Here is a 26,958-nt window from a genome sequence, read left to right as displayed (position 1 = left end):
CCACTATTTCCTTAAGTAAACACCAATTTTCGTTTTTTTTATATTTTATAAAAAAAGCTGAATTAAAACATTTTTTTTTTCAAAATCTGATCTCTGATTGATTTATTTCAAATTAAAAAAAAACAGATTTTTTTTTTGAAAATTAGAGCTTCAATAAGCAAAATCAATGTGTCAAGTTAATAAAAACGAAATTCTTTTAAAGAATATTAATTAATATTACATTAAGGACCCGATGTGTATATTGGCTTAACTTATCAAACTTTGGTATTCCTTGCCTAAATCAGCTTTAATTCAGGGGAAATACTTTGAGCATTAATGTTTGATTGATTCCAACCCATAATAAAATAATTTGATTATTCAATGTCAAATTTTCTCAAATTAACCATTATTTCCTTAAGTAAACACCAATTTTCGTTTTTTTATATTTTATAAAAAAAGCTAAATTAAAACTTTTTTTTTAAATCTGATCTATGCTTGATTTATTTCAAATAAAAAAAAACTTTTTTTTTTAAATTAGAGCTTCAATAAGCAAAATCAATGTGTCAAGTTAATAAAAACGAAATTCTTTTAAAGAATATTAATTAATATTACATTAAGGACCCGATGTGTATATTGGCTTAACTTATCAAACTTTGGTATTCCTTGCCTAAATCAGCTTTAATTCAGGGGAAATACTTTGAGCATTAATGTTTGATTGATTCTAACCCATAATAAAATAATTTGATTATTCAATGTTAAATTTTCTCTAATTAACCACTATTTCCTTAAGTAAACACCAATTTTCATTTTTTTATATTTTATAAAAAAAGCTAAATTAAAACTTTTTTTTTTTCAAAATCTGATCTCTGCTTGATTTATTTCAAATAAAAAAAAACGGATTTTTTTTAATTAGAGCTTCAATAAGCAAAATCAATGTGTCAAGTTAATAAAAACGAAATTCTTTTAAAGAATATTAATTAATATTACATTAAGGACCCGATGTGTATATTGGCTTAACTTATCAAACTTTGATATTCCTTGCCTAAATCAACTTTAATTCAGGGGAAATACTTTTGGCATTAATGTTTGATTCCAACCCATAATAAAAGAATTTGGTTATTCAATGTGATATTTTCTCTAATTAACCATTATTTCCTTAATTAAACACCAATCTTCGTGAATGGCTTCAAGCCCAAGAGAGGAAGAGCCAAACGCAGGACACAGAAGACAGTAGGGATCGTTGGCAAGCACCTCCGGAAGGATTTCTAAAGGTTAATATTGATGCGGGGTGGAGTGGAGCTACCAGCACAGGTTATGGAATGGTGGTCCGACAACACAATGGTGAGTTTATGTTTGCAGCAGCATATGAGGAACCACTGCGACAAGACCCGCTTATGGCTGAAGCTCTAAGCTTGCGATGGTGCTTGGCAAAACTCCTTGAGTTGGAAGTGGATCGGGTTATGGTGGAGCTGGACGCTGCTTGCATTGTACATGCAATGAGGAAAGGAAACTCCAGATCTGATACAGCAGGAGTAATTGATGATTGCAGAAGTTTGGCATCATGTTTTTCAGCCTTTAGCATTTCGCACATTAGGAGAACAACAAATGTAGAGTTGCTCACAAGTTAGCTGCAAATGCTGTCAACTTTAGTACAACAACTTGGTGGGATAACCCCCCTAATTGTATTTCCCATGACATGTTTGCTGATGCAGCTTTATCATCTTAATATATTGCAAGCTTTCCATAAAAAAAAAACACCAATCTTCGTTTTTTTTTATATTTTATAAAAAAAACTGAATTAAAACTTTTTTTTTCAAAATATGATCTCTGCTTGATTTATTTCAAACTAAAAAAAAAACGGAAAAATTGTTAGAAATAGAGCTTCAATAAGCAAAATCAATGCGTCAAGTTAATAAAAAGTTTGATACCTGCATATCACGTTAAAAAGATACACTCAATATTTCACTTTATTCTTTTTTTAACAAAATATTGAGTGTTGGGTTAAAATCTACACTATTCACTTAAATAAGGAAATTAAATTAAATTAGAAATTTTGAGTTTTTTCTTTGCTTTTGATAATCAAATTTAAAAAAAAATTAAAAAATGACAATTTTTAAGGTAATCAATCATTGCCCATTCAATAAACATAATCACCTTAATGATCATTTAACATTAATTGGTTCATTTTTTAAAAAAATTATATTGAGTGTACGTTGGGAACTTAAATAAGAAAATTAAATTAAATAAGAAAATCTAATTAAATATGGAAATTAGATTAAATGAGAAACATTGAGTGTTTATTTCTATAAGAACCAGGTTAATGAACCTAATGTGTATATATTCACACTTATAATTTTATTTTCCTTTGTAGGTTCTATAGCTCAAATATGCTTGATTGACAACAAGATTGGTTATGAAGTTTTTATCATTAATCATGGACTACAACTTCTAATAAGGGTTCATGTTGTTGTCATTGTTATGTTTATCTTATTTCAATTTCAATGTAATGCATTACTTAAAAACTTGGTTTTTATTACTATTCAAGTGTTGACATTGTGAGATATCTACAAGCTCATCAAATTAATATATTTACTGTAGTCTATTCATCTACATGTCTGTAACATATGTTCGGTTTCATATCTGTTATACTTACTGAAAATAGACTAAATCAAGTTAAAACATATTACTCCTAATTCATCTTTACAATAAATTTAATCGCCGTGCAACGCACGGATAAAGAACGCTAGTAAAATTAAAAACCATTTTGAAGGGGGACAAGCCAAAAAGAAATTAAACGCAGCACATCAGCATCTGACGTCATTAGAGTGCAAACACTAAATTTTGATTTTATTGAAAAGACAAGATTTTTATTAAAAAAAATTAATATTTTAAAAAATAAACAATAATTGTAGGAAGATTGTGACGTTTTGGCCCATAGAGAAAAAAGATCCAAAGGACAGGACAGCTAAGCCGGCCGAAAAGGCGGGAGATTTTTAAACCGGATCCCGTTTTCTCTACCCGGTTTCATCGTTCAAGTGATGACACTCTTTCACCGGCTATTACAGGTACCCGTGACAATCCATCTTCTTCTTCTTTTTGATAATCCATCTTGAATTGGCTGTATTGCATTAACTTGCTCTTCACGTGACAGTCACATCCCGGAATTTGACTTGTTAATTTATTTTATTTTTTAAGTCCAGCTTGACTTGTTTAAACCGAACAAAAGTGGTTAACATACACAATTATTTATTTTCATGCCTACATATAGTATATTCAGTATTTTGGGTTACTTAAGCTTTTGATTAGTTTGAAATTCGTCCCTTATTAAAGTAGTGTTTAAATTTAATCTTCAATGTTTAGAAAATTATTCATTTTTGTCCTCAAAGGAGGTGGTTTATGACTTTGTCAAATGTTATCACTAATTGTATGGGACTATGGTGACATGAAGAAGACGGTTCGTGTACTTTGTCATTTGAGTACACATTGAAACACAACAATGAGTTTGTGTTTCCCATGGTCGCATTCATGTTTGTCGTTATTCTAGATCTAGTCAAAGTTTTCGACATTCTTTTATATCTTGTTGCATTCGGATTCGTCGTTCTTCTATATATGGTCAACAGGGAGGTCGTTCTTCTAGTTCTGGTCGCATTCGGGTTCGTCGTTCTTTTGGATCCAGTCGCATTTGAGTTTGTCATTATCCTTCTATCCCTTTTGCCTCTCTTCTCCCCCTTCAACCAACAACGTCACTGGAGGTGGATCTAACAGCGGCAGGTCTAACAACGATGACCCCAAATTCAGGGTTTACAAGACAAGAGGCCGTAGGAATATTTGGTACTTTCAAAAGTAAGGTTTAAAGGTATATTTATAATAAGTAGTGGTGCACCATGGGCCCCAATTTTAGCCCGTCTAAGGAAAAAAAGAATTGAGTTATGAGCCAATAGATATTGCACATGAGAAAATAAAAAAAGAAAAAAGGAACACAATGTGCAAAGACACGAAGACATTCCTTTTTTTAGGGGGAAATCATACATCAACATTCTAATCATATACTCCCTTCGTCTCTTATTATAAGACTCATTTTTGTGTCACAATAAGAGGTTTTTTAATAAGAGACGGAGGGAGTAGTATATTGGTGTTAAAATCTATAAATACAGTGAAGGCAACTGCCCTTGCTCTCAATGTGCATCCGTTCTAAATGACATGTGTGGGCATCCACTATCGATCAATAATGATATATACACACATTCTTATTTATATACTTCATTTTCACTTATTTTTATTTTTATCTATCTTCTCTTATCATTTATCACATCTTATACTTTCTCTCTCTTACTTTTTTTTTCTTCCAATTTCTCTCATCCTCCACCTCTTTCCACCTTATTTAGAGGTGTGAACAAATAATTATTGACTATCCATCCAACCACATCATTGTTCTATGTGAACACAATGGCGAAGGTGCCATGACGATGGAGAAAGCACTGCCTTCAAGTTGAATGATGACTAAATTTGGTTCCGGCCTCTGCTCGTTGTGGATGAGTCATGTTTTTGCTAATAAAGTTTACAATGTGTGCTCGAGAGTAGAAGATTATAAGTTTCTACCCCGCAGTCATTACTATAGTTGTAACCCTCCACTGGGCAAATCATAATTTTGTAATTCTTCATAACTAAGATAGTGTATCACTATGGTTCACATTTTTATTGACCCATCGGAGAGATGTCGCTTATAAATTAAGAGGTAATTAATTATTTGCCCAGCCAAAACTTCTCATAGTCTGCATATTCTTAGAAAGAAAAAAAAAATCCCTCATATTGACCCCACAAGAAAAATCTCAAACATAATATTTTCCTTTTATTTATTCTGGGTCCATTAAACATGTTATCAACTATCAAGGGTTCAAACTTTGATATAGCTTGGGAGAAACCTGCTCATGGCATCTGGAAGCTCAATACAGATGTGGGGGTCTGGTAAGAGACAACAAAGGTATGGTGCTTTGCGGTTTTGCTAGTAACTTGGGCCATGGCTTCCCCCTTAGAGCTGAACTTTGGGGTGTGATCAAAGGTTTGAAGCTTGCTTTTGACTATGGACTGAAAGAGGTAGAAGTAGAGCTGGACTCGAAGGAAGCTTTTGATCTAATTGCTCTCCACTGCCCGAGACAACACCCTTCTAGCTTCTTGGTCCAGGAAACTTTCATACTGTCATCTTTGAACTGGAATATATCATTTAATCTCATTCTCCGGGAAGCAAAATTCTGTGCTAATGCCCTTGCGAAGTCTGGTCACAATGTCCATAATTTATATTTTGATAGTGAGAACATTCCTCACTTCCTTCTTTGTAAGCTTAATCAGGATGTAATGGGGACTTTGATCCCCATAATTGCTTAGTTCTTGGGTTCTTCCCCGAACATAATCAAAAAAAAATTGTTAGTAGAAATCATATCCTCTTAGTTGATCTCCAGGGCCGGCCCAAGGGTCAAGCGACCCAAGCAAGGGTTTTAGGCCTCAAAAAAATATTTTTTTTTTCAAAGTAAAAAAGGCCTCAAATAAAAAAAATACTATTACTCACCATTACCTGCCACTTTGTTAGTTGTTTTTCCCTAATTTTTCTCAAAAAATCTTAATTGACAATTACTAGAAATTAGCAATCTTCATTGACAATTAATTGATGTTACCTATTCTTTTTCTTCACCTTTTATTCTCTGACTTTCCCTTTTCTCTCAATTAAATCCTAATAACGTTTCTACTCTCCCTGCCACTCTCTCAGTCTCTCCAAGCCTCAAAGGGGAAAAAATAGAGTCTTTAATTTGTCTCTCAAACTCTCATATCCTTTATAAAAGAATCCCCCTCCATAATTTATTTTTTCTTTGATTAGCCATTGAGAATAACTAGAGAAGATCAATAGGAAGACAAAACTTCCTTTATTGTAAATAGTTACGCTCTAGCCTCTTTGCTGTGATAGTTTCAGGGTTATGTTGAGTTTTGATACAGTAAAAATTTCTTTTTTCTACAATATAAAAGGACCGTAAAGTACTAACTAATTGGAATTGGATGCAATACAAATTGATTATGATAATTTAATAAATGATTTTGCATCTCAAAAAGCTCGAAAAATAAAATTTAAATAAAAAATTTAATAAAGAATTTTTTTTAGACAAAAATACATCACTTAGGCCTCACTTTAAAGTTCGCTTTAGGCCTCACTTACGGTTGGGCCGGCCCTGTTGATCTCTTTGTCTCAAAACGAATCTCTTGTTTTTCTTTTGGGGTCAATGGAGTGGGAGAACCTTGGCTTGTACAAGAAAAAAAAACAGCTAGTTTCCCCTAAGTCCCATCAACGTAAATGACCAGACAACAAATCAGCATCCATCTTTTAAAAAAAAATAATAATAATAAATGGTATTAGTGTAGGGCCGCAAGAGGATAAATCGGGGGATAATTACATTGGGCTTACATGAGCACACCAAAGTGGATTGGACACCACATCTTTCACCCAAAACCTTAAGGCAATGGGTGTATGGGTCCTCTCACTTATAAAGTGTTCATCTCTCCTCTAACCATCCAATGTGAGACTTCTTTACTCACACTTGACATCCCAACAATCTCCCCCTCAAGTGTGAGTCCATCTTAGCCACCATTGCTAGGAAGACTTTCGACACAAGGAGTCGTCACCATGATCGCCTAACCATCGGCTCTGATACCACTGTAGGGCCGCAAGAGGATAAATCGGGGGATCATCACATTGAGCTTACATGAGCACACCAAAGTGGATTGGACACCACATCTTTCACCCAAAACCTTAAGGCAATGGGTGTATGGGTCCTCTCACTTATAAAGTGTTCATCTCTCCTCTAACCATCCAATGTGGGACTTCTTTACTCACACTTGACATCCCAACAATTAGTGTATTACAATCACAACCAAAATTAAGTTGACACGTTTTATTGGGCTTATTGAGCAAACTTAACAAAAAGTATCCAAATCACATAACTCAAATACCTATCTAACTGAGGGCTTAGGCCTCTTTTCTATAAAATTTGAACCATTGACACAAAAAAAAAAACTGAATAGACCCGCAAATATGTAGATTTTTTTTTCGAATAAAAAAATACATGAAAATTGAGAGGCTATGGCGAAGCCTTTTTTTTAAAGATATATAATTAATAATAAATGATAGATAAAATACGCACATAGACCATTGTATCACGACTTAGTTGAACTTCTTCAACTAGGGATGTCAAAATTATCCACACCCATGGATACCCGTGGATAAAAATCCGCTATGAGTAAAATTACCCATGCCCACGTGTATCCACAAATTTATTTCATGGATATTTTAACTGTCCATTTATTAATGGGGCGAGTACGGATATTGATGTATCCATACCCACGGATACCCCCGATATATAAAATACTAAAATATCTTTTATATGTATATACATAGATGTATATTAAATATCTAATGAATTTGTGTTTGAGTTATAGTTCTCTTTCAAGTAAACTTATACAATGGTAATGGTAAAAAGAAGCCCTTAGACCCCAAAAAGAGTAGAAAAGAAGTATTTTCCTTTATACATTGATTGACTGTAAAGTCCAATGTCAAATTTCATATTTAACATAATTTTCTTTTGAACAAATATATGTGAATTCATTTATGTTCATGGGTGTCGGGTGCCCATGGATATCCACATATAGTTTAAAATCCGGTTAAAACCCACTAAATGGATATCCATGTGGGGTATGGAACGGGTATGAATGTAAATTTTTACATGTGAAGCGGGTGGTTGGTATATACTATCCATGCCCACACGTACCCATTGACATCCCTATCTTCAACCCAAACTGAATTAGGAAGAAGGAAGAAATCCTAGTCAAATAGTTGGCCAAACCTTTATGAGGCCTACAAATAGATGTAAACTAAAAATATTCAAAAGATAAGGCCAAGTCTATAAAATCTTTAAGAATTGAAACTAAATAAGAACTATCCTCTATTAATCTCTTTCATGCTTTGAATGGCTTGTTCTCTATAAGCACTCCATTTCAAGACACACAAAACATAAGCAACATGGGAAGCCAATTAGCCAAGGAAAAGACTCATATAAAAGCAGTTGCCTCTGCAAGCAAAGGAGAGACAATATCCATCGGGTAAGCCGTTGTCGCAACCCCAACTTTACCATTGTGATGACAAGCCCGTTGGAGATAAGATCAAAACTTTGATGTTGATTATGACAAATTTTATTTTTTATTTAGCTATAATGCTTTAACTATTAAGTTAGCATGCTCATATTTGTATTGTAGATTGAATTGGAATCTCAACAATTCATTCCAAGGGTTGTTAATGTTGGTCTTATAGACCAAAATGGTCAAATGAAGCGTGGCGAGCATTTAGTGAAGACACACAATGCCTTTATGTTACAGGTAAGGTGTCTTGTGGACTTGAATCCGGACAATTGAGTCTCGGCATCACCACTTTCGAGCCTCAGTAGTCAAAGGCACATCGAAGAGAATGAGTAAGAACTCGCTCTAGGCGACTAGCTAATGGGAAATTCAACACAAATAACAACACCAACATTGTCCTGCTAACTTAAAAGAATAAATCCTTAATTAGGGTTTACTCCATAGAACCAAGTGTGTTCACGAACAACTTTTAGTTAGTCAGACAGAGTAAAAAGTCTGGTATATTTCTAAAGTGTAGAGAAGATGATCTTTGTGCATACAGAAATCCCCCTTTTATAATGGGCGTGTCTCTAACCCTAGCACTCTTGCCTATTACACAGCCGGTTCACTAAAACGGCTGGATCGCGTCAATCAGGATGGACTCCTTGACTTCCTCATTGGTCATACTGTGTTTACGAGATATTCAGCTGTTTCCGTGATTGAAGGTGACCTGACCATGGAGTTGGCTCTAACGTGATTGCAGATGAGTGGGCCCTTCTGAGCGACCTTACCGGACTGGTCAAAGTACCGTGTTCATGTTGACCCTAAAGTAATTCCGGATGGGTGAGCCTCTCGGAGTAACCCGACTGGCCTAATGGCAGTGTCAAGTCCACGCGGGCCAAGTCATAAAACGGTTTGGGTGTGTTCCTTGGAGTAGCTTGACCAGCCCGGTGATGATAACCTGTCCAGTCCAAATCGCGGAGAGGTCCAAATTGGAACGCAGAATTCTAGTTAACCATAAAACCAAGTGAATTACACAGAAATCTAGTTAACCATGGAACAAGGTGGATTACGCCGCAGATAATCAATTTCCCCAACTTGTTGAATCTGTGAGGAGCAATAACAAGTAATGCAGCAACTAAAATCACAATCAAAAGGATACCAAGATGTTTAACGTGGTAAAAACTTTCTCAATGTGAGAAGTAAAACAACCACGAGACCAAGTCAGTAATGTAGCTCCACTATGATCAAATAAGGTTACAAGAGAGTCTCAAATAGTAGCACAAATCGTGCTCAACAATCAGCCAAACACAACAAGGCAACAAGCATGAAATTGAGAACAAGTAGAACAGAAAAAATCAGCAAAATACTGCTACTGTCCAAATTTCGGACCGATCCGATGATGAACGAATGCGCTACGACAGATCTACGGAGACTGCTATGAGTATGTGCGAAAATAGTTTCTCTTCTTTGTCTCTCACTTTTCAGCTTCTCTCTCTTCACAAATGAGCTAACTCTCTTACCTCAAAACTGACCCATCTCCACTTGTTAAGTGAGATAAAATGAGCTTACACATATTGAGCCTTTCTCCACATAGGAAGGGAGCCCAAAACTCCAACATTAGCGACGATTAAGACATACAGGCGAGCCATTAAAGACATCAAAATAGAGGTTTTAAATGATGATGTAGCATTGTTTACAACTCCGGCTGAGCTGGTTGAGTTGTGCTTTTGGGAGCGCTATTCAAAAGGATGTATTTTTTTCGCTCAAAAGTCATTTAGTTTTCTCTGTTTTTGTGTTTTAAGAGGCTACTGTTTGACCCTTGAGGTTTTGCATCATGTTTCTATGTTAGATATGTAAGCTTGAGTGTGCATGCTTAGTCTTTCATTTTCATGTATTTATGCATTGCAGAGACACTCTTAGAAATTTATTCTCGCATATTTGTAAATGTCGTTTGACAACTCATTCATTCGAGTTTTATTCCACACATCAATTGATGATGTTCACTTGTGTAAGGGCCATTTTGTCTAGCAAGTGCCTCAAGTAAAATAAAAATGTTAACCAAAACCGATGGTGTATGACTACAAATTGGCGATGATTACAGAGTGAAGCAACTGTCTAACCAACTCTCTTCCACTTCGACTTCTCCGCCTTCTTCTTTCTATTTCTCATCACTTCACTCCTTCCTTCCTTCATTCCTTCACTCACCAACAAACCATGGCTTCCCCATTTCTCCCCACCACCACCTCCTCCGTCGCCGCCACCAATTCCACCACCCTCTCCTTCTCCTCCGCCCTCGCCTCACGCCGCGTCTCCTTCGCGGCATCAGCACCCTCGAAACCTCGCCGGCGGCCTTCCCAGTCAGTCCAATCCAAGATCAGGGAGATCTTCATGCCGGCGCTCAGCTCCACCATGACGGAGGGCAAAATCGTCTCCTGGGTGAAATCCGAGGGCGACGTCCTCTCCAAGGGTGACAGCGTCGTCGTCGTCGAGTCCGATAAGGCCGACATGGACGTCGAGACGTTCTACGATGGAATCCTCGCCGCCATTGTCGTCAACGAGGGCCAGACCGCCCCCGTCGGCGCCCCTATTGGCCTACTCGCTGAGACCGAGGAGGAAGTCGCTGAGGCCAAAGCTAAGGCTGCCAGTTCCGCTAATTCCGCCGCTTCCTCCGCCCCGCCAGTGGTTGAATCTTCAAGTCCTGCCCCGGCGGCCAAGGTGGTTTCTGACGGGCCGCGGAAGACGGTGGCGACGCCGTACGCCAAGAAGCTTGCCAAGCAGCACAAGGTGGATATTGGATCGGTGGTGGGGACTGGTCCGAATGGAAGGATTACTCCGGCTGATGTGGAGGCTGCTGCTGGAATTAAGCCAGCTGCGAGCAATGCGGCTCCCGTTGTGGTGGCTGCTCCAGCTCCGGCGGCTGCCCCGCCTCCAATTCCTGGGTCTAGTGTTGTCCCCTTCACGACAATGCAGTCCGCAGTTGCCAAGAACATGTTGGAGAGTCTCTCGGTGCCTACATTCCGTGTTGGGTACCCTGTTACCACTGATGCACTTGATGCCCTCTATGCGAAGGTATGCTTATGCTTATGCTTATGCTGATGAGTGCTTTTTGTTCTTGCAATTGAGTGTGAAGAATTCAGAATTCAAATTGAATATGGAGTTTTGAGTTGTAGTAGTTTCTAATGGTTGGAATTTCAGGTGAAGCTGAAGGGTGTGACGATGACGGCGATTCTAGCCAAGGCCGCTGCGATGGCACTGGCTCAACATCCAGTGGTGAATGCCTCCTGTAAAGATGGGAAAAGCTTTACATATAATAGCAGCATTAACATTGCTGTAGCCGTGGCAATCAATGGTGGTTTGATTACTCCTGTTCTTCAGGATGCTGATAAGGTGTGTTGTGTGTTATTGGTGAATGATCCTGAATGAGAATTGTGATATGGGAAGATAGACTTGTGCTTCTATTACTTGCTTAATTGGTTGGTGTTATTGGTTGTTACAGTTGGACCTCTATCTTTTGTCCCAAAAATGGAAAGAGTTAGTGGATAAAGCTCGTTCTAAGCAATTGCAGCCTCACGAGTATAATTCAGGTTTCTATACAATTTGTATCATTTGTAATTTTACTACTCTGGGGACTAGCATCTTTTACCCGAGTCTAACATCTCTCTTATGCCTGCAGGAACATTTACCCTTTCAAATTTGGGAATGTTTGGAGTTGACAGGTTTGATGCTATACTACCTCCAGGCCAGGTGAGTCATGAGCTCTTGGATTTTAACTATTAAGAGGTTATGTGGTTCAATTCTGTGGCCATTTGAACTTTGTTTTTGTTTTGCTGAACTGCACGATTTGTGTTTAGGGGGCTATCATGGCTGTTGGAGCATCTAAGCCTACTGTTCTGGCAGACAAGGATGGATTCTTCAGTGTAAAAAACAAAATGCTGGTGAGTGTTATGATTGTTTTCTCTGAATGCCCTATCATGATAATCTAATCTATGAATTGTGTGGTTAGTATTATGCACTTATGCCTTGGTGTACAGAAACTTCTTTGATAAAAAACAATCTTATCAATTCACTGGAGTCATCATAGGAAGGCAATAAACCCTACATAACTTTTGCATGGTGTCATGCTACAAAACTATATTTCTCTAGAGGATTAGCCTGAGCTTTAACCTACTAGTTGTTATGCTAAGAGTTACGGAAGTTAAGGGTGCGTTGTCAATTAGCACTTTTCACATAGATGCTTATTCATTACTTATTTGAGAAGCTTATTTAAACAAGCTTAAAAGAGATTATATATGTAGGTATAAGTGCTTATTCATTAGCTAATATAAGAAGTTTATAAAATAAGCTCCAAAAAGCTTATAAGTAGGTCATAAGCTTAACTAAACACTTGTTGAAATGACTTATGCTATAAGACCAAGATGCAAATAAGCTTTTCCAAACACTTGATCTGGTACAGTCGTATGAGAATTTTCTGGTCTTTGCTGAAGAAGTAGGTTCCTTGCATTCACTGTAATTTCAAAAAATGAGCGAATTGAGTTCTGAAACCTAGGACTAGTTATATACTCCCCCCGTTCCTAAATAACTGACACTTTAAGGTTGTTGCACAAGTATTAAGAAATAGCAATTAATGTTCTTGTTTTAATAAAATTACAATCTAACTTCCTACTATACCCTTTATCTCTCATTAATTCTAACTTTTCAACTTTTCTACCACCAATAAATGAAGGGTACAATTGGTAAAGTATAATTAATGCTCTCTTGAACTTTGTAAAGTGGCAGATATTTAGAAACAAAATTTAGCTAGAAATAGTGTCAGTTATTTAGGAACGGAGGGAGTACTTGTCAAAAGGTGAGTGGAAAAGGAGTATTCGTTTGCCCCACACCATGGTAGAGATGGTAATATTCCCTCCATGACAAGGGATGAATAAAAAATAGTCTTCAATTTGTTGAGAGTTTTTCAATTAAGTATATCAGTTAAGAGAGGTACAAGAACAAAGACATGCTTTATGTGGAATTATATTTATTTTTGTTTGAGGATGACAATTAATTGTCTCAACTTTTCTTTGTCAGGTGAATGTAACTGCTGATCACAGAATAATCTATGGAGCAGACTTGGCTGCATTCCTTCAGACGTTCACAAAAATTATTGAAAATCCTGAAAGCCTAACATTGTAGGCATTCAATCAACACTGACATAATTATCTGTGCTTATCCACCAAGGGAATGATGAATTGATACTTGATAGTTTTTACTCAGCAGCCATTTTGGCTCAATGCCAAATATTTTGAGTTTATCTTGTACTTTCATTTTGTTAGTCAATTTTCTGGGTCTATTCCAAGGAACAATGACTTGATTTAAAACTGGAGAAACAGCTTTGAATTTGTTATTTTCCCAGTGAAGGATATTGTAAACTGAAATTTATAGTGAGAAACAAGGTGAGCTTCATCAGCATTACGTTTATGCTTTTGCAATAAGAAAAACTAGCATTCTTTTCTTCTTCTGATTTGTTATTGGATTCTACGTATTGATTAGTGTGATTATTAATTTCCTATTCGCTCTCTCATTTTGGCCTGTAGTACAGCGCCAGCGTATATTACATGCCACTGAGGGGTTTAAATAAAGGAGGCAAAAACTAGATGAAGCTCTGGGAATAGATTTTCTCGAGACAGAGATGGATACAAACCATAAATGGGTCCTTCAAAATTTAACCATGCTTCACTTGTTCATGGTGTTTATATTTCTTTTCATATTACTAGCTTAAAGAGATTTTATATAGCTCGAATACTTTCAGAATTGAATATGTTGTCAATAACTGAATATATATTTGGATTTACTTATAATGTATTCAAAATAACTTATAACAGAAAAACAAAAACGTTTTCTCTAGAGACTTTTTGAGAAAAAAATGAATTATTTGTAAGAAATGATAAATTCCAAAATGCTGCTGGTGGGGGGCACTTTAAGTTAATGCTGCATGCTGAGGTTTACTTTTTTAACACACTAAATTTATCAAAAAGAGAAAAATATTTAAGTCCAAAGTTCACAAGTAACAATTATGACACTAAATTTTAAATGGAGTAACTTGATTTGGCAAAGAAGACAAAGAGAAAGTTGTTTGCAAGAGAATGCATGCTGGATGCTGCTGTCTGCTATGCCAATGTCAATGATTGAGGACGAGTTAGCAACGGAAAAGGCTAAGATTTGCAACTGTAAGATGCCATGGCTGGTTGAATTACAAGTCTCAATCAGATATAGCCTGTAATGCGAGTGATATACTGAAGATAACTTTTGAGTGTGTATTTCTGAGACCAGTGGCCGACCTTTTATAGAGAATGACTGTAACCCCTTGAGATTTCTTCTTGTTATCTAACTTTCCTTTGATTAAACAGCTTAATATGTCATTGCAATACTTTACACCTTCTATGACAGGTAAATAACTTTAAGGCTTATTAGCACTTTTGGTCCCCCAGATTTCAAAAATGTGCAAACGAAGTCCCCTACGTTTAAAAATAGCATTATGCTACCTCAACGTTTGTCTCCGTTAACAGTTTTGGTCCCTCACCATAATTCCGTCCAAAAGTTAATTTGTTTGAGTTGTTTTTTTTTTAAATGACATGACATGACATGAGATTAGGAGAGAGAAGGGGTATTCGGAGAGAGGAACATCACGTGCCTCTATTTTATCCTTGTTTCTCCAACTCCATCGTGTTCTTCTTCTCCCTCTTCATCTCTTCTTCTCCATAACAGAAATTTGCCACGACCATTTCACTAAGCTAGTCCCTCCAGTAAAAGCATCGAACTGAAAATCAAGAACCCAGATCTGGTTCGTATCAGGGGAGGAAGAGGGTGGGGTTCCAGACACCGTCGAGGAAGAGGGTTGTATGGGTTTAGGCAGTGGTGTTTGGTGTTTGTATCGTGATTATCGTGATTATCGTTGCTTGAGTTGAGATTTAAGTGTGGGATTAGGTTGTTAATAGATTGGTTAATCAAGCATTCAATGTAACTGCTAGAGACAGAGAGAGGGAGAAGAAAGAAAATGCGTTTTGCTTTGTTATTAGAGGTTGCAGTTGTGGCCCATTGAATTCAATGTAACACAATACCCATTCAGTATACATGATTTGATTCTCCTTTGTTTTTTATCTGGGTGGGTTAGATGAAAGAAATCTGGGTTGGGTTATGAAGATGTAAAGATGAAGATGAAGAAATATGAATTGTAGTGTTTATTTTAAGTTAATAACTTTATTTTATTTTAATTATTAATTGCATATGTGAAATTTTATCATCTCTCCTAATCCGATGCCAGCTCAATTAAAAAAAATTCATATCAGCTAAAACTGTTAGTTTTTGGACGGAATTATGGTGAGGGACCAAATCTGTTAACGGAGATAAACGTCGGGGTAGCAGAATGCTATTTTTAAACTTAGGGGACTCCGTTTGCACATTTTTGAAACCTGGAGGACCAAAAGTGCTAATAAGCCTAACTTTAACTTATCTTAGTAACATTATGACTTTATGAGTTGATCATTTTTTAAATGTGTTCATTATCTGATTAAGTTTTAAATAGTGGAAATATTATCAGTATGAAATATCAACAGATAAAATGCTAAGAATTCTCAACTCTTAAGGATTTGTGGATGCAGAGGAATAAGATGGAGCCTGGAGGGAATCACAGCTGTATAGGCCATCTCTTTTGTATGGAAGATATTGAAGATTTGGAGCAATTAGTAAGAGGCATAAACGTGTAAACAAGGATTTGCATGAAAAGCTTTTCAGAAGGTTTGGTTATATGTTAGAGATATGGAAGAAGTACTGGTATGGTTGATGAACCTAATTTTGACTTTTCTCATTAATAGTTTTTTTGTTAACCTTCTTATCTGTAGTCAAGGCATTAGAAAGTTTGCAAGCTGAAGGTATTTTGGTGTTCAGGTTACCTTTTTCACTGAGAATATAGCTTTCATGATAAAAGGGCATTTTTTAATTCGAAGGTCATGATTTTGTCTTCATTCTCTTCTAATATAGATAGGTAAGTTGACCAACAATGGCTCTAATCAATTTTCTGATGAGATACTATATAGGTAAGAAGTTGAACGAACAATGCTGACAGTATCCCACCAACTCACCCTGATTGTCCTTTTACACAATTTTTTCTATAAAAGCCCCATAGATAACATCTGCAGACTACACTAGCAAAGCATATCAAAACCATCATTTGCAAGCAGAGAGCTCCAACTCTTATTGATACTCCTGAAGTTCTAATCACCAGCTTGAATCAACCATGGCTTCAAGCAGTTTGTCAACAATCATCTTTCCACTTTTGGTTCTAACTTTGTTGTCAGCAAACAGCCACATAATGGTTGCCGGGGCACGCATTCTTTTAGAGTCAAAGCCTGTCTTGCCTGAAGTCCCTGAATTACCTAAGCCAGAATTGCCTAAGATCCCAGAATTTCCAAAACCAGAACTGCCTAAACTTCCTGAACTGCCAAAGCCTGAGCTACCAAAGGTTAATGTTCCTGAATTGCCAAAACCAGAATTGCCTAAGGTCCCTGAATTGCCAAAGCCTGAACTACCTAAGGTTCCTGAGTTGCCAAAGCCTGAACTACCTAAGGTTCCTGAGTTGCCAAAGCCTAATGTTCCTGAATTGCCAAAACCAGAATTGCCTAAGGTCCCTGAATTGCCAAAGCCTGAACTACCTAAGGTTCCTGAGTTGCCAAAGCCTGAACTACCTAAGGTTCCTGAGTTGCCAAAGCCTGAGCTACCCAAGGTTAATGTCCCTGAATTGCCAAAGCCTGAGGTACCAAAAGTTGAAGTCCCTGAATTGCCAAAACCTGAGCTGCCTAAGCTTAATGTCCCTGAATTGCCAAAACCAGAGATGCCTAAGGTCCCTGAGTTGCCAAAGCCTGAACTACCAAAGATCAATGTCCCTGAATTGCCAAAACCAGAAATTCCTAAGGTCCCTGAATTGCCAAAGCCTGAGCTACCTAAGGTTAATGTTCCTGAATTCCCAAAACCTGAGATGCCTAAGGTTCCTGAGTTGCCAAAGCCTGAGCTACCTAAGATTAATGTCCCTGAATTTCCTAAAGCTATTCCAACAACCAGTCCTTAAGTTGGAATTATGCCATACGTCGTCTTGTCTCAGGTCATATAGCTGGCAGTCCAGTGCCTAGTCCATGCTGTTTGATGGGAGTGATATGATATTATGATTTAATTTTCAGTACTGTTTGATTTGTTATAAGCTATAGTTACATGAGAGTGATTGTCATGGTTCAGTATGAACCTTACTAAGATTAGACATTATGTTTAGTTTGAGCTTGTTTAAATTGATTTTACCACTGCCTATTGCTGGTATCATATCCTTCATGTATAAGCAGTGAATTTAATAAGATTGCAATATTTTTTTTCATAGATTTCTATATTTCCAAGTTCTAATTTAGTTTGAGCTGTTATGTTATTACGTTCATGAAATGAAATGTGGTCTGCAACTCTGAATCCGCCTTCCCAATTTCAGTTGGGAAATCTTACTCTTAAAACAAGAAAGAAGAATGATGTCCTTGGATCATTTAAAGATGATTTAATTTCTGAGTTTATTTGCATATATCAAATACTTAAGTAAACATTGATACTATCTAATACATTAGTAGGAGTTGAGCCATGAGTTCTTGGACAACAAGCAAAGTTACAATCTGACTAACGTTTACACTGATATTCTGAGGTGGTTGAATGGTATCTTGTGTAGCCAGCCACTCTTTTACTAATACAATGAGTGTGGATATTAAGTACAAATTAATCATCAATGGGTTCTCTAACTTAATCCATGAGTTATAATCTCATTCTAGATTGATCAATAGTGTAATTCAAGTAAAAAATTGGGTGTAATTCTGAATATTAATTGAAGTGTTTGTTTGGATCCGCTTTAGTAGAATTAAGTGCGTGTTTGGACCAGCGTTAACAGAATTAAGCCTGTCCATAATGAATTGAGTCTTGTAAACGTGAGTTAAAGTGATGTGAATCATGTTAAGATACCTTTAACAAAAACGTGATTTCCGTAAAAGAATAAATAAAACGTAGCCACATAACTTTTTTTTAGCAACCTCACATAATAAAACTTATCTATCTGTGTTGCCTCCAGCAGTAAAAAAGTTCAGTGTTCATAATGGTAGCTTTCCCTCTCTTCTTAGGCCCAATGCCCCCATCCACAGAGGTTGTTCCTCGCCACCTTCTTTCTTTCTCAAACTTCATGGTTAATGGTTGGTTGGTTCTTTGAAATGGTGAGATAATGATTAGCACACTGATTCATATGCTTGGTTTGAAAGGGATTTGACAAGTTGATGAGAATTGAGCACTTTTTTGCTTGTGCAATTTTATCTGTGATAGGTAATCTTTTACAGTAAAATCCAGATGCTTGCATAATCCACTACCATAAGTATATTATATTTCAACCAGTCATAATACTTGGAAAGCTGCAGCATGGTTTGATATGAATTTAAAGCTTGATGGAAAGGTAAAATTATATTACATGCCAGCATTATTAAATCAATATGGGCAGCCCAGAAACCAAGCATGAAAGATATTAAGAAGCCTTCTGCATTTTAAATTTGTATACAGGTCTAATAGTGAGAGCTTCGATTGTTGTCATTCCATCTCCCAATTATGCTATTGAGACTATTTCAACCAGACAAGATACATCAGTACTAACATGTCTAGAAAGCTCTTCTTCCCTTTCAAATTTCTACTTAACTTTGTCATCACACACGAAATTGTGATCAGTCAGAATTGGGTGATGGTATCTTGGGCTATAATCATAGTTCTTCTTGGACTTTATGCTTAAGATTTTATCAACATGATCCTTGAAGATTGGGTAATGTCAATTATTAACATTTTGGTAAATACTGCAGAAGGCCAAAACTGTGTATACTCAATCGAAGCAACAATTAATTATCTTTAGTTTGTTTGAGTAAAAAACATCCACATTTAGGGTGCTATGGTTTTATCCAAATTACATTTTCTATCATGTCATCTTTTATTTAGTAAATGTCTACTTGTGAGGTCGTAACATGTGCTGCCATTCTTATGATTTTGCTGGCAATGGGAATAGCAGTAATGATAGATGTGATAATAAATCATGTTCTGTCACTACAGCAGCAAATTGAGATCAGATTATTGTCACATATCCGTATTAGAGTTTTTGAAATGTAGTGGGACAGCAACAACACAAATCACAAATAACTCAATAATAATACTAGACATTTGTATTTTGTAGGGTGGAAAAGTTACAAGATTTGAAGCAACTAATCAGAGGCATAAACGTGTAAAGAAAAGGCTATGCTTGGGTTTGCATGGAAAGCTTTTCAAAAGGTACTGATATGGTTGATTAACCTAACCTTTGACTTTTCTCATACATTCTCACAGAATACTTTACTAAGCTTTTTGGGGTTCTGAAGTTGAATCTAGTTTACTGACAAGGCATTAGAAAATTTGCAAGCTAAATAAAAATAGTTTTGGTTGGAAAAAATCTCTAGTAATCCTTGGTTGTGATGTTGCTTTGTCACTGAGAAAATTGGCTTTCATGGGTAAGTGGTATTTCTTATTTGGAAGGTCCAAAATACCTTCATAGTTTATTGCCTTCTAATGTAGATTGGTCAGTTGACCAACAACGTTTCTTATTTTGTTTGATGAGATACTATATAGGTAGGAAGTTGAACTAACAACACTTTCATTATCCCTCCAACTCACCCTGCTTGTCCAAATAGTACACAATTTCATCTATAAAAGCCCCATAGATAACACCTGCAGAGCATATCAAAACCATTTGCAGAGAGTTCAAACTTCTATTGAACCTCCTGAAATTCTAGTCACCAGCTTGAATCAACAATGGCTTCCATCAGTTTGTCAACAATCATTTTTCCATTTTTGTATCTTACTTTGTTGTCAGCAAACAGCCCCATAATGGTTGCCGGGGCACGCATTCTTTTAGAGTCGAAGCCTGTCTTACCTGAAGTCCCTGAATTACCTAAGCCAGAATTGCCTAAGATCCCAGAATTGCCAAAACCAGAACTGCCTAAACTTCCTGAATTGCCAAAGCCTGAGCTACCAAAGGTTAATGTTCCTGAATTTCCAAAACCAGAATTGCCTAAGGTCCCTGAATTGCCAAAGCCTGAACTACCTAAGGTTCCTGAATTGCCAAAGCCTGAGCCACCTAAGGTTAATGTCCCTGAATTGCCAAAGCCTGAACTACCTAAGGTTCCTGAGCTGCCAAATCCCGAGCCACCCAAGGTTAATGTACCTGAACTGCAAAAGCCTGAGCTACCTAAGGTTAAGGTCCCTGAATTGGCAAGACCTGAGCTACCTAAGCTCAATGCCCCTGAATTGCCCAAACCAGAAATGCCTAAGGTCCCTGAGTTGCCAAAGCCTGAACTACCAAAGATCAATGTCCCTGAATTGCCAAAACCAGAAATGCCTAAGGTCCCTGAATTTCCAAAGCCTGAGCTACCTAAGGTCCCTGAATTTCCAAAGCCTGAGCTACCTAAGGTTAATGTTCCTGAATTGCCAAAACCTGAGATGCCTAAGGTCCCTGAGTTTCCAAAGCCTGAACTGCCTAAGGTTGATGTCCCTGAATTGCCTAAAGTCCCTGAAATTCCTAAATCCTTTCCAACCACCAGTCCTTAAGTTGGAATCATGTCTTTTTTCATGTCATATAGCTTCCTATTATCCAGTGCCTAGCTCATGCTGTTTGATTTCCAATTCTTTATAAAATTTTCATATGTTGTAGCTACATGAGAGTGGTTGTCATGGTTTAGTATGAACCTTATTAAATTACACATTACGTTTAGTGTCAAGCTTGTTTAGTTGATTATACTACTGATATTGAGGGTCATATCATATCCTTCTTGTAAAGTGTCATGAATTTAATAAGATTGTATTTTTTATTCAGAAATTTCCAAGATTTTTATATCTAATGTTGTTTGAGCAGCCGTGTTGCTAACTTTTATCAAATCTAGAATACAACTCCAAATTCAGCTTTGGATCATACGATAGATAATTTAATTTCTAAGTTTATTAGTGTATGTGAAAAACTTAAACATGGAGCAATCTTAATCGGTTAGTAGTAGTACTACACTACTAGCGGAACTGGAACCACGAGTGCCACAAGTCCACTAGCAAATTTTGAACCTGACTAACATTTACTCCACGAATATCTTGAGGTGGTTGAGTTATACACAAAAAATGGCAAACAAATGAAGAAATACAACATGGCAAATGAAGCTCTTAACACTTGATTATGATAATATACAGTGGCCAAGAGAAAAAGCTGAGCCATCAGCATGATCCTCGATGCATACTTGTATTATCTTTGTAAAGATAGTGAAAGTTAGTTGAGCTAGTTATAACTGCCGATAGTTAGAATTAGCACTTAGCAGTTAATTGAGTTAGTGCCTCTTAACTGTTAGTGACCCTTAACTGTAGAGAGTTAGCAGTTAGTTAGAGTGAGTAGGTAACTAAAAGAAGACTCATTCAATCAGAAAACTCTTCATTTTCTCTTCTCTTAGATTCATTCTAAATCTGGTTTTAATCTTCATAGTGACAATCGTTTATTCATAGCAACATTAAGCTAATAGATACATTCCTTCAATCTACTGTTGTTTTGTAATAAAATTATTTATGTAACATAGTCTCCTACCTTCTACATAGTACATAGTGAGAAACTAAAACTCTAAAAACTACTAAATCCATATAAATTTGCACTTAAACTGTTTCCGACGTAGCGAGCTCAATGTGGTTCCCTTCTGAACTGCTATCCCCTCTGTCATGGATCTGAATTTGCTTGTAGGTGTAGAATTTCGCACAAAACAAGTAGTAAATAAGGTTGATAAACTGCAGAAGCGTGATGAGCCAGTAAAAGTACTCCAACCTCCCCTTGTTGAGGTTTGTATCAGGGAGCCAATTTGAGCCATCAGGCCCTGCAGTAAACTTGTGGACCAAGGAAACTAGAAATGTGCTAATATAGTTTCCAAGAGAAATTGAAGTCCAAAAAAAGGCCATTGCAGTGCTTGTCATGCTTTCTGGTGCCTGATCATAGAAAAACTCAAGGTGCCCAATGGACATGAAGGCCTCTGCTAAGCCATGAAGGCTGTACTGTGGCACAAGCCAGAACACTGAGATTGGGATTGTTTCATGGGAGTGTTCAATAAGCCCATGGGCTAAAGCTACATTCTTTCGCTTCATTTCGACAAATCCAGCAACAAAGGTGGCTATAGTTGAGATCACAAACCCAATTCCCATGCGGTGGAGGAAGCTGATACCCCGGTCGAGCCCGGTGAACCTGCGGGCTACACGGATCAAGACTCGGTCGTACAAGGCGGTGGTGGTGAGCATGGTGATGATGGTGAAAACAGACATGGAGCCTGCTGGGATTTGGAAGGACTTGGTGATGTGTCTGTCCATGGTTTTGGCTTGTTGAAGGGAGAATGTGCCTTGTTGAGCATAGGCTGTGATTAGAAGGATGCCTGAGGCCCATATAGGTCCCATTCTGATTATGGACTTGAGTTCCTCCACTCTGTGAACTGTGTTTAGTCTCCATTTGTTGGGTGTTTTGCTGTTGTCTTCTGCTGTCACAATTGCTGCCTTGTCCAGAAATCTGTTGAAAAAAAAGGGAGTTAGTTAAGAGTGAAAAAAAACCTCCATTTCACTTTACTCCAATGTTCTCAGAACCGGGTCAGGTCATTGGACCGATCGAGGCACCGATTTAAAGTTCAATAATCGGACCGACCGTGGTCCGATCGAAAGATCAAATGTGGACACTCACCCAAGCCCAGGAATGCAAAGGGCAGTGGAAACAAAAACAAAGCATCACATGGACCAAAACTGAAAGTGCACACTGTGTCTAGGCTTTGTTTGGTAATAGCCTAATAGGTGAGGTGGGGACTAATATGAGTCATGTTAACAGGAAGCTTTTGTTGGCTAGCAGAATGGTTGCCTAATCATGGATGAACACAAACATGCATGTTGATGGTGGTGGTCATCAAATCCAAAAACTTTTCATATAAATCCATGAGGAGGAAGCATGTGGACAAGACCAGGGCTGGGTGGACACTGGACCAGTTAATGATGTGATCATCATCAAACTCACTTTTACTTACTTAGTAATGGCAAGAGGTCGATGACTATGGTCCACAAAAGAAAAACCTGGCAAACTACTGGGCTCTAATCTGCTACTTCCACATTCAGAACACATTTGTGTTTATTTTAAAAAAAGAAGATATTTTTCTATTAAACAATGTGTTTTATATATAAAACTATTTTATCATGATCTAAACAAATAACTTTTCTTCCCGAAAGATAACTTAATGGTAAGAGATAGGAGACATATGAGTTGATGATGGAAAAATTCAAGAATCAATCATTGGAGGGTATAATTTATCTTTTAGATGTATGAAAAAAAATAACATCTAAAAGATTTTTTTTTTTTAAATTTACATAAACAGACACTTGTTACTCTAGTCAAATCTTTATCACTTAGTGCGCGGGTGATTAATTAGTCTGACACTATGAGCTATCAGCTCAGGAGATACTTTGGATGAGAAAAAAAAATGGAAACTTGTACTTTGATTTGACGCAATAAGGAACCCACTTGGATTATCCTAATGAAAATTGGCTGGAGTTACGACACTACACAAATAATTGGTTGATGTTGAGTATATCTTGTAAATTCAAGAGGATTAGTCAGTACATACATATTGTCAGATTAAGTAATACATCAAATCAGATATCTTTCTCTTATCATATCTATCTATATATGTAAAATTTATTAACTTCAAAATTTAAAAGTGTGTGGTTATTTAACTACAGAGAAATGATGACACACCAAATGCTTTCCATAAATGTTAAATTACACCTTACAGTCCCAAATTTATAGACAATAAAATTGATTAGATCAAGTTAAAAATGAAGGTATGAAGGAATGTGCAACTGATGATCTTTATCCACAAGAAATCAACATATGATGATGCTTTAGTGGTTGTCTCGTGAATCTCTCTACCAATCATTGATGACTTAAGGCCATTATTGAATTGTCAAGTTATTGAAACACCAATTAATATCTGCCCATCAAATTTTAAATGGAAAGAAGAGAGTGATAGTGAGATAAATTACTTACTTCATCTGTTCACTATGAACAAGTTTCCCACCCAATGAAATAGATGCATCCATTTCATCATTTTGGTACAGCAAATTCGGGTCTGGCACATTGGGCACATTCCTCTTATGAAATGCAGCCACAGCTACTTGCATGAGCCGGGTAAACGGGCTCCCAGCCGGGTTCACATTCCGGTAAAGCGGGTATCCAACAATGAAAGCTATGATTGAGAGAAACATCGCAACCGTAGGGATTCCAAGGCCCAATCCCCATCCAACATTATCTTGAATGTACACAAGAACGGTCACAGCCACAAGTATAGCTGCACCCATTACAAAATAGTACCAGTTGAAATAAGACCATGTTTTTGTGGTCTGCTTCGGGTCCGACTCATCAAACTGGTCGGCTCCGAACGCGACCACACAGGGTCGGATTCCACCCGACCCTAGCGCCCCAAGAAATAATGAGATGTGCAGCACTGCCAGCTGTCCGTCAGTAGCTTGCTTGCATACCTCTTCACCTCTACAAGGAGGTGGTCTTAACTGTGGCAGTACTGCTGATATTGTCAAACTAACCATCCCCTGAGCAATCAAACACAATCAGCATATGCACGGTGACAAAATGGAATATAAAGTAGCTTCTTTCAACAAGCTTTCCAAAGGGCATTTAATTGATACAAATAAAATCATTTTGGCATGGTTGAAAAATTTCAAAGATTTATCAGTTTTTCTAATAAAAAGTTCTTCAATGAATGTTACATATAATTAGGACTTGAATTAATCTTCACTTGCTTGTATCTTTTTAATTATTATTATAAAAATATCACACAACCAACAACACATAAAACTAATTAATCATCTTTAGGCTTATTAATCACGTTAAGAGACTAGATCTCTCCCACAAAATTCTTCTCCATTTACACTACTCATGGACAAAACGCTCAATTAAGCATAATGCTTAAGAAGTCTCCATTTTTTACCTTAACTATTGATTTTCACTTTTTTTCCTGTAAAATTTATGGAATCCCTCAATTTAGTGAGGTTCTTTTTTTTAAAGCAAAAACTTAATTTATTGAAAATGAGAAGCACCCAAGAGCAAAAAGAGGAGCTCAGGTTACAGTACAAAGCAGCTCCAAGGATTATGTGTGGACATTATTTTTTATTAACTAAGCTAGCAATTCATTGACACGCTAACTCTATGTTGTAACACACACACGCACACGCACATATATAATTCACTTCAAAAGAAGAAATCTTGATTAGAACAGATTAACGAATTAAATTTCTGCTTGGAAAATATATATTTTTCTATTTTTATTGTGTATGTTTTCACCAATAATCATAAAAATAATATTTTATTTTCACTTTTATTTCCTCATTAAGAGAAAATCTTTCTTGTGAAAAATAAAAAAATGAAGGATAAGGGGAAGATAATTACTATCTGATATAAAACAGAAGCCATGGTGATAGTCCAAAACTTTCCAGCATAAGAATCAGAAATGAAGGCACCAAGCAATGGTGTCAAGCTTGCAGTTCCACCAAAGTTAGTGAGAGTGTTAGCAGCTTTGGTTAATGGCATATGAAGCTGTGTTGTCAAGTAGCTAATCATGTTTGTACTGAAACCCACCACAGCCAACTTCTCACAAATCTCATTAGCTGCACCAAAATAATAATATAAGGTTCTCCTATTAATCAAATCACACACATAAAATATATTATGAAATAATAGATATACACTAGCTAGAGTTTCTGTTATGAATATTCTTACCAAAGATGAAGGGCATTGTGACGAGCCCTCCCTGTTTCCTTCTACTTCTAGCATGATCATTATTGTTCTCCATCTTTTCAAAACTCTATTCGTCTTCTTGTACATAAAATGGCCATAGAGTTAGTATTTATAGGGTAAGGTTGAGGTTTGTAAGATCTGATCACTTGTCACCGCAACCACTATGTGAAGCGTTCACACCAACACTTGTAGAATGATAGCCACAAATAATTTATTTTTCCAGTGAAAAATAATGGAAAAAATATAGGCGGTGTGGCCATGTTTAAAAGTGATTCTTTCATGAATCATGTTTTTATTACTAACATTCAGTACATGTTATTTATAATATGCTTCTTACATGTAAAAATTAACTTAAAGAAAATTTATTTTAACTTGCGAACCAAATTCATAATATGCAAAATATGGGCATCAGTACCTCTCTTATTTGGTGTTGGACTGAAGTTTTTGCCTATACAAAAGCCAAAGAATATTAGTGTAGATTATAACTCAATTACATGGTTAAAAAATAAATAATATGCAGATTCCTCGTATAGAAAACCAGAATGATTCAAACAAATTACTGAAAACCAACCTCAATAGACCTCAAATTATTTAAGGAATCAGATCAATAACTATTTAAATCCGTTGATAGCATTTTCATTTGAGTATGCATGTCAGTATAATTTATATACAAACTCGATCATGTGAAATATATATTATACAGTTATAATATGTTCATGTCCTTGTCTATCTTTTTTTTTAACAAAAATTTAAAAGGACTGTAAAGTAATTTGGTTTCAATAAAGAGGAGGAATATTTTAATTAAACATTTTATAATTAGATACAATGGTTGGAACTTGGAAGGTACGCATGAGACAAGAAAATTTTGGCATGTGTAATTTTTTCTCCCTCAACTTGTCTAGTGTGCTACTTTA

At 36.5% G+C, this 26,958-nt stretch overlaps 3 protein-coding genes across 3 annotated transcripts; 2 read left to right on the top strand and 1 right to left on the bottom strand.

Moving 5' to 3' along the window:
- The first annotated feature begins 10,204 nt into the window (after window positions 1-10,204).
- On the top strand, window positions 10,205-13,627 carry LOC130739558 (dihydrolipoyllysine-residue acetyltransferase component 4 of pyruvate dehydrogenase complex, chloroplastic). The gene is made up of 6 exons (XM_057591879.1): window positions 10,205-11,202; window positions 11,329-11,520; window positions 11,630-11,717; window positions 11,807-11,877; window positions 11,985-12,068; window positions 13,201-13,627. The coding sequence occupies exons 1-6, from the start codon at window positions 10,348-10,350 to the stop codon at window positions 13,303-13,305; spliced, it is 1,395 nt and encodes a 464-aa protein (XP_057447862.1). The 5' UTR covers window positions 10,205-10,347; the 3' UTR covers window positions 13,306-13,627.
- A 2,787-nt stretch (window positions 13,628-16,414) lies between these two features.
- On the top strand, window positions 16,415-21,096 carry LOC130739557 (protein PELPK1-like). The gene is made up of 3 exons (XM_057591878.1): window positions 16,415-16,891; window positions 17,009-17,113; window positions 20,110-21,096. Exons 1-3 carry the CDS (start codon window positions 16,481-16,483, stop codon window positions 20,791-20,793), a joined length of 1,200 nt encoding a protein of 399 aa, XP_057447861.1. The 5' UTR covers window positions 16,415-16,480; the 3' UTR covers window positions 20,794-21,096.
- A 542-nt stretch (window positions 21,097-21,638) lies between these two features.
- On the bottom strand, window positions 21,639-26,664 carry LOC130739556 (protein NRT1/ PTR FAMILY 3.1). Its single transcript, XM_057591877.1, has 6 exons — window positions 26,616-26,664; window positions 26,460-26,492; window positions 26,027-26,119; window positions 25,697-25,914; window positions 24,281-24,840; window positions 21,639-22,762 (listed from the first exon to the last, which is right to left on the bottom strand). The coding sequence occupies exons 3-6, from the start codon at window positions 26,097-26,099 to the stop codon at window positions 21,871-21,873; spliced, it is 1,743 nt and encodes a 580-aa protein (XP_057447860.1). The 5' UTR covers window positions 26,100-26,119; window positions 26,460-26,492; window positions 26,616-26,664; the 3' UTR covers window positions 21,639-21,870.
- Between the last annotated feature and the right edge of the window lie 294 nt (window positions 26,665-26,958).

Source organism: Lotus japonicus, chromosome 2 (genome assembly GCF_012489685.1).
Source record: "Lotus japonicus ecotype B-129 chromosome 2, LjGifu_v1.2".
Taxonomy (NCBI): Eukaryota; Viridiplantae; Streptophyta; class Magnoliopsida; order Fabales; family Fabaceae; genus Lotus; species Lotus japonicus.
Note: the sequence above shows the minus strand (reverse complement) of the source record. Positions and strands in the feature narration are given on the sequence as shown.

Coding starts and splice junctions, on each gene's coding strand:
- LOC130739556 (XM_057591877.1), bottom strand. CDS start 26,099: ATGGAGAACAATAATGATCATGCTAGAAGTAGAAGGAAACAGGGAGGG. Junction 25,915..26,026: donor CACAATGCCCTTCATCTTTG/GTAAGAATATTC, acceptor ATTTTGGTGCAG/CTAATGAGATTTGTGAGAAG. Junction 24,841..25,696: donor CTTCTGTTTTATATCAGATA/GTAATTATCTTC, acceptor TTGATTGCTCAG/GGGATGGTTAGTTTGACAAT.
- LOC130739557 (XM_057591878.1), top strand. CDS start 16,481: ATGGTTGCCGGGGCACGCATTCTTTTAGAGTCAAAGCCTGTCTTGCCT. Junction 16,892..17,008: donor CAAAGCCTGAGCTACCCAAG/GTTAATGTCCCT, acceptor GAGATGCCTAAG/GTCCCTGAGTTGCCAAAGCC. Junction 17,114..20,109: donor CAAAGCCTGAGCTACCTAAG/GTTAATGTTCCT, acceptor TTAGAGTCGAAG/CCTGTCTTACCTGAAGTCCC.
- LOC130739558 (XM_057591879.1), top strand. CDS start 10,348: ATGGCTTCCCCATTTCTCCCCACCACCACCTCCTCCGTCGCCGCCACC. Junction 11,203..11,328: donor TTGATGCCCTCTATGCGAAG/GTATGCTTATGC, acceptor TTGGAATTTCAG/GTGAAGCTGAAGGGTGTGAC. Junction 11,718..11,806: donor GCCTCACGAGTATAATTCAG/GTTTCTATACAA, acceptor TTATGCCTGCAG/GAACATTTACCCTTTCAAAT.